A 7,349-nucleotide genomic window follows, 5' to 3' on the forward strand; every position below is an offset into this window, starting at 1 on the left:
AATATTCATTAGCAGAAAGATTTCCTTTCTTTGTGTTCTTGAGTTGCGATTTCAGCTAGCGAACCTTTGCCCGTGTCTGAGATGCAAAATGATTGAGGATCTTTTCCTAGATCTGGAGTGATGTTTCACATCCAACAACTCTTGTGAGCCTGGCTTCACTCATCAAACATGACATCCAAGATGCAAGCAACTGATCTTGGCGCTCCCAGTTTTGATATGCAGGATTGGTTCTGGATCCTTCAGAGCCATCATCGTTTGGTAGAAAATGTGCCGGAGGTTTCACAGACTTATCAATGAAATGGTGGAGATCATGTCCCCTAATGGCAGAGAAGATCTGATGTTTCCAGATCAAGAAATTGCTCTCGTCAAGTTTGACAGAGACCAGATGTGAAAATGTGACTACATCTCTCTTGGTTTGAGAGTCAATAGAGGAAGAAGGTTGCGTGGTAGATGAGGACGACATGGCTTATGGATCTTTACAGCTCTGACACCATAAAGTAATCACAGAGAGAGAGAGATGTAGAAAGTATATGAGTGAATGATCTGATTATATTATTAATGAGTGGTGAATAGTACACATATATATAGGTCCACGTGAGTAGAGTATAGCTGTACAAGACTGATTATGATTAGTTCAGATACAACTAGACTAGATTATAAGTTAGTGACAATGCTAACTACTTGATTACATTATCACATAACACATCATATATTAACAACACAATCAATTATGCGATGATCAACGCACAATTCTAACCATGTATATTGCTATTAGTTACACAACAAAAACTCTAAAAATGATATCATCAACGCCTTACGCATAGAGAAAGAGTACTTAATTATTATTTATATATCATAATTTCAAAGAGTATCGTTAAATTAGGGAAACTGGTGTTGTACGAGGATATGATGAAACACACACACACGGCCATATTACATATAATTAACATCGATCGTAGGAGTTATTAGGCAGATTTTGAATGAGAAGGTGTCATGTTTTGGAGCATTCTGTCTCGGACGAGCCTCCTCATGATTTTGCCAGAAGGAGATTTAGGGATGGCGTCCACAAAGTGAAGAACTCTCACTTTCTTGTAACTGGCAACGTTAGAAGCAACGTACTTGATCATGTCCTCTTCACTCTCTTTTGCACCTGCGCACATCACCACACTTGCCCCTGGGATCTCTCCTGCTTCTTCATCTGCTATTCTGGAGTTAAACCATTTCCATCATTAATTAATTGATTTATTATTGTAAATTAGATCTATTTAACTAGTTATTCGAATATAAAATTAATTAGTTGTTGCTTACGGAACGACAGCAGCATCTTCAACCGAAGAATGTGATAGAAGAATGGCCTCTAGCTCCGCTGGAGCAACCTGTATGAGTTTACAAAAGCTGGAATTAATCAAATTGGTGGAAAATCATGGAATTAAACCCCAATCCGACTAGTCATTTGGAAAAGTGAGCTGGTAAATCAGTCCATAGACAGGTGCAATCAAGAGTATTGGGTGAAATCATTGAAACGATGTTATTTTGAGTGGAAAAAAAAAGTATTAGTATGTTAGATTTATGCTTTAGTAACTAGGAACGGTGCTCATCAAATTGATGAGCACCCTAAACTCATCAAATCTTAATTGTTCATATCTTATTTGGATGGTCCGGATTTGATTTTTTTTTTCATTTTTATTTGTTCACAATAGTTATTTTAATATATATATAATCTAAAAATGAAATAATCTCTTAACTATTATTTTTTTTAAAAAATAGTTTTTTATATTCAAAAATAATTAATTAAAGATTTTAAATCCGTATTGTTCAAATCAACTATAAACAGTCTAGATTTGATAATTTTAAGATGTTCATCAAGATGATGAGCACTAAAACTGGTTCCTTAGTAACTCTATTTATTGGATTACGTGTGATTTATATATGAATGTTTAATTTACTTATATACCAATTAATCTCCTTTTATTTAATTACTACTCTTTATAGTTTATATAAGAATATTTTTGTATATTTAATTAAATTCTATTATTATCATATCAACTGGGTTGACCCTAATTCTATTATTGTTACTATTAATATTTGAACTACTGTCTCGACCACTAATTTAATAACCAATCCCATTTTCGGCACCTTATAGGGGAAAAAAGCCCTGCGTTGAAAGAAAAGTATATAATGGGTGTGAGGCTGACATACTTGGAAACCTTTGTATTTAATCAACTCCTTGATACGATCAACAATGAACACATTGTCGTCATCATCAATGAAGCCTATGTCTCCGGTGTGAAGCCACCCATTCTTATCAATAGTCTGTGCAGTCTCTTCCACCTGCTTGTAGTAACCTGAATTATTGAAAACGCAACACACACACACACACCCAATTTAATTTTCCTCATCATCTTAGTCCGATTGTTTTTCGATTCTTAATATAAGATCTTTTTACGTGCATACCTTGCATGACGGCCTGGCTTCTCACGCAAAGCTCGCCGGACGTGTTCCTCGGAAGGGACTTGCCTGTGTCAGGATCAATGAACTTTACTTCCAAATTAGGGAGGATGAAACCCACTGAGTTCCTCTTTGAATTCGCTAATCCTTTGTGTGCATGAGTTAGTGTGATGCAGCTATGTTCTGTTAGTCCATATGCCTACAAAACAATATCTACGCTTTAACATTTGATACACACACATAATCATGAACAAATTAATCTTTTGTCCTTACAATCAGTGAACTTTGACTGGGAAACTCAGAATTTAAACTTTAACTATTGATACATGCACTAACTCAGTTCTGAAACCTTAACTCAATGCAATTTAATTAATTGTTATAGTTTTAACTCAGTTATAATTCATTCTCTAATCTTTAAAATACTAAACCTCAGTAGTTTTAGTTTTAAATATTTAAAACTCTAGGGACTAAAATATGATAAGTCAAAGTCCATAGACTATAACAAGGCAAAATTTTAAAGACTAAGTTGCATTGCGTTGAAGCTTAGAGATTATTGATTAGTGAAAAGTATCGAATCAGTGAATATTATAGGACCAAAAGATTAATTTTATCTATAATTACGATCAAACTATGAAGTGGCACTATATAAATAGAAACAATGAACTCACTTGTTGGACCAGAACACCAGGGAATTTATTCTCAAATGCGGTGAGGACTTCCGGAGCAAGAGGAGCGGCGGCCGTGAGGACTGCCTGAAGCTTGAGCTTGGAGAGATCGAACTCATCGACGACCGGGTTCTTAACCAAGTTCAGAATGATCGGAGGGACGATCGGAGCGAAGTTGACCTCATGAGCGATCAGAGCATTCAAAAAAGTCCTCAGCTCGAAGCGTCCCATAACCACCACCGTGCCTTTGTTTCTCAGGGTGGCGCAGCAGATTCCGGCGATGCCGTAGATATGGAAGAAAGGGAGCAACCCAAGGGAGGTGACCTGACCCACCATTTCCGGTTCGACGCCGAAGAGAGTGGAACAGAGGTTGGCGACGAGGTTTCTGTGAGTTAGCATGACGCCCTTTGAGAGTCCGGTGGTTCCTGAGGAGAAAGGCATTGCACAGAGGTCGATCTGTGAGATCGGTTCTTTCGGAACGGTTTGGCCGGCTCGGTCCGCCGCGTCTAGAAGCTTCTTCCAGTTCATGGCGTCCTCGATGGGTTCGTCGTCTAGGACTATCACCGGTAGTCCTACAGCTTTGACCTGAGTTGTTTACAGTACAGTGTCAAGTCTCAGAGACAATAGGTCGAACGGATTGAATCCATGTATCGAAACTTGCATTAAACTATTAGAATAAAAGTATTACCTGAAAAAAGGAAAATTTTATTGGTAAATCACTTTGGTTTCATCTAATTTTTTTATTAAATTTTAGTTGTTTTTTGTGTGGCTTTTTTGTCATATTTTTATCGTTCACATGATGTTAATTAATCATTTGGCCGTAATCAAAATCTTATAATGTCCATTGATTTTCAATCAGAGTCATATTATTTTTTTATCAATCACTTAAAACTATAAAATTATGTGAAAATATAAAAAACTGATGAAAAAACTACAAATATCTGAACAAAAATCAGGTAAATACCCGTAAAAATTGGAGGCTAAGGTATAAATTTACTTTAGAATTTTTCCAAAAGTTTTTTAGGTTGAATATTACTTCAGAAGTTTAAAATGGTAATAATTTTGCCTTCTATTATTAAAAATCTAACGTTGATTGTTAATATTTTTAATAGTATAGGGTAAAATTACTATGATTTTAAATTTTTTTTGGTTAATATTAAACCCAAAAAATTTTAAAGTGTCTAATGCTCCAAAATAAAAATTTTCGAGATAAATTTGTACCTTAATCCTAAAAAAAACTATTAAAAAGGAAAAAGAATTACAGGAATCTAATTAAAATTTGTTAAAACTATACGGAATTAATTAAAAGAAATCTGATAAAAATCAAGTGATTTTTTTTTGAGTCCATGAAAATCAAGTGAAAGTATGAGGGCTTAAAAATTAATTTTCCCGGAAAGAAAAGGATTAATCTTCTGTGTTCGGCGATATATGATCACCTTTTCATAGTTGAGTCCATTTGCGACAATGAGCTTCGCATCAGCAGATTGAGCCTGCTTCTTAATTTCCGACGCATGAGCTGCCGGATTCGCGCCGGAGAACACCCCGCCGGCCGCCATAATCCCCAAAGCAACAATCGCATACTCAGCAACGTTGGGAAGCACTGCAATCACCACATGCCCTTTCCTCAGACCCAAAGATCTCAACGCCTTGGCAAACCTCTCTGTGTCCCTCTTCACCTGGCCATGTGTGATCGCCTTCCCACTCCCAGCCTCCACGAACGCAACCTTGTCGGCGTACAACTCTGAGTTCTGAAGCACAAACTCCGGCAGCGTCACATTGTCCGGCACCGTGACTACCCCGGAATGAGGGCTCCGGAAGATGAACTCCTCCTCCATCTGCATCTCCATGAAGCTTCCCATATTATATTATTATTGTGTGGTACCGTGAGTTATGATGAACATGTTGTTAGGGTTTATATAAAGTGTGAGAGATGATGACATGAGGTTCTGGTCATGCATGCTTGGAGTGTGTGGGTGATTTTGTTGGTGAAAGTTTGTTGAATCATGTTTAGTCACTGTCAAATCACTAACTATAATGCTTCTATTCTATGTACTGCAATTTTCTCACGCCACAGTTTCATGATTTGGTCGGTGAACTGTTTTGGTTCATGGAGGATTAATCCTGCGGGTTTTTCTCCAATCTGCTCTAGAAAACCAGTTTTGCTATTATTAGAATGTGTGTGTTTCAATACAACTATCCCCTCCTTAATAAAAATACTAGTTGGCTAATTTGAAAAGATTAATGCTTTGTTTAGATTAGGAGTAAAAAAAAAAGTAATTTATTTTCAATTTGGCTTTTGAAAAAGTCAGACTAGATAATATGATTTATATTTGTATTGGCTTTTATAAATAAGTTAGTTTATAAAAGTAAGTTGTTTGAATTATAATTCAATAACCAAGTTTAGTTGGTAAAATTGACAAAATGAGAATGACTTTTATTAAATAATAAAAAATTAAAAATTATCTATGTACATAGTATAATAATTTTAAATTATTTATAAGATTTAAATTTGTGGAGGAGCATGATCCATTTTATAAGCTTTAATTTAGATTTGTATTAACATTTTTTTTAATTTTATCCTTAGTTATTTACTATCATCTTTGCCATACTCTCTCTCTCTCTCTCTATATTTTCCCATACTTTTTTTTTAATAATTTTTCTCATATATTTTAAGGAAATATTTAGAAACAAAAATATGTTTCTAACTTATTTATTATTTTCAGGTAAATTTAATTTATTTTTTGCACAAATTTATTATTTGAGGCTTATATAAGAATAAGAGAAAATTGTAAATTTCTTAAAGGTCAGACCCAACTCTTTTTTTAACTCATTAACTTTCCATGTTTCAAAAACCAAAAGTCAAAAGTCATAGAATCCGTTTGGATTAACAGTAGAACAAATAACTTGTTTTTAATATGACTTTTAAAAAAGTAGATTAAGTAAAAGTTAAATTAGATAATGTGATTTGTATTTGGAATGAATTTTATAAAAGTTGGTTTGTAAAGTAAAAAAGTTACTTGGATTATGATTAAGTAAGTTTAGTTAATAAAATGACCAAAATAGGTATGACTTTTATTAAATAATAAAAAATAATTAAAATTATAAATTTACAAAATATAATAATTTTAAATTATTATTATAATAGGAAAAAATAATATTTAATGAATAAAATATATTTAAATTAGAAATCATAGTAATGTGAAAATTTTTAAACCAAGTAGCATTACATAATTAATTGGATAATATACTCTACATAATTTATGTAAATATAAAATAAAAAATAATATTAAAAATAAAAAATATTATAAAAACTGTTAAAAATATTTTCACTTAAAAGAATATTAAAAATAAATAATTAAAAATTGATTGGAAAGCACAAGGAATACATAGAGAAAAGCATAAGAATAAAATAAACATAAGGGTAAAAATGTCATTTAATTCTAACAAGCTGCATAAATTATAAGTAAGTTTTATATACTTTTGCAATGATGCTTAAAAAACCCGCTTTTGATCCACAAGTTAGATTAGCTAAAAGTTGTGACAAATAACTCCCAAATTTGCAAAATAACTAATTACACATATAAGCTACTTCCCCCTCCCCCCAAATGTCCTACCAAACAAGCACATAAGCACCAAATTTCTGTTTATACTTATTGTAGTTTTTTATGCAAAAGTTAGATTGTCCCACCACCAACCCAAACACGACAATTTTATGGATCACACATTTTCTCATCCAATCACATGTATAGGATGCCTAAATGCTCTCACAAACAGACCCTAAGAAAGTTAATTACTTAATTATAGTAGTATCTAAAATACTTCTGTAAATTATTAGATTATATAGTAATTTATAAGTGAGGTAAATTAGTTTGGCCGGAGAAAAACAATAAATATAAATAGTTTGAAGTAACTTAATGACTTTCTCAATTTTTTTAAATTAATCATCTAGGTCGTAGATTACTTCGTAATGGTTTGGCAACCTCCAAACCATGGTTTCAGAAGCACTTTTCGGTAAAATAAGGCAAATTCCTCCACATATTTATTTCGTAAACCGTAAAAGCACTTCTGAAACCATGGTTTGGTTTCTATCCAAACACCCCATAAAGACCAGAGCTACTACGCCTGGTTTTCTTTTTTTTGACCTTGTATGTCCGTAGTTAATTATGAAAAATTCATGAGTGGTATGTAAATACTTACCAAGTGTTTTTTTAATCCAAGCATATGCTTCGGTGCTAG

At 33.3% G+C, this 7,349-nt stretch overlaps 1 protein-coding gene across 1 annotated transcript; it reads right to left on the reverse strand.

The window, feature by feature from the left end:
* Window positions 1-965: 965 nt before the first annotated feature.
* On the reverse strand, window positions 966-4,972 carry LOC114712536 (4-coumarate--CoA ligase-like 1). Its single transcript, XM_028897090.1, has 6 exons — window positions 4,550-4,972; window positions 3,117-3,698; window positions 2,455-2,647; window positions 2,200-2,345; window positions 1,309-1,376; window positions 966-1,206 (listed from the first exon to the last, which is right to left on the reverse strand). The coding sequence occupies exons 1-6, from the start codon at window positions 4,970-4,972 to the stop codon at window positions 966-968; spliced, it is 1,653 nt and encodes a 550-aa protein (XP_028752923.1).
* Between the last annotated feature and the right edge of the window lie 2,377 nt (window positions 4,973-7,349).

This window comes from Neltuma alba, unplaced genomic scaffold (genome assembly GCF_004799145.2).
Source record: "Neltuma alba isolate B1F8T4 unplaced genomic scaffold, ASM479914v2 tig00011371_pilon, whole genome shotgun sequence".
NCBI lineage: Eukaryota > Viridiplantae > Streptophyta > Magnoliopsida > Fabales > Fabaceae > Neltuma > Neltuma alba.

Excerpts from the sequence above, each read along its gene's own strand:
- LOC114712536 (XM_028897090.1), bottom strand. The coding sequence starts at position 4,972 with ATGGGAAGCTTCATGGAGATGCAGATGGAGGAGGAGTTCATCTTCCGG. Across the intron at positions 3,699-4,549 it reads ATGGACTCAACTATGAAAAG|GTCAAAGCTGTAGGACTACC; the intron begins GTGATCATATAT and ends TAAACAACTCAG. Across the intron at positions 2,648-3,116 it reads CTGGTGTTCTGGTCCAACAA|GCATATGGACTAACAGAACA; the intron begins GTGAGTTCATTG and ends ATTGTTTTGTAG.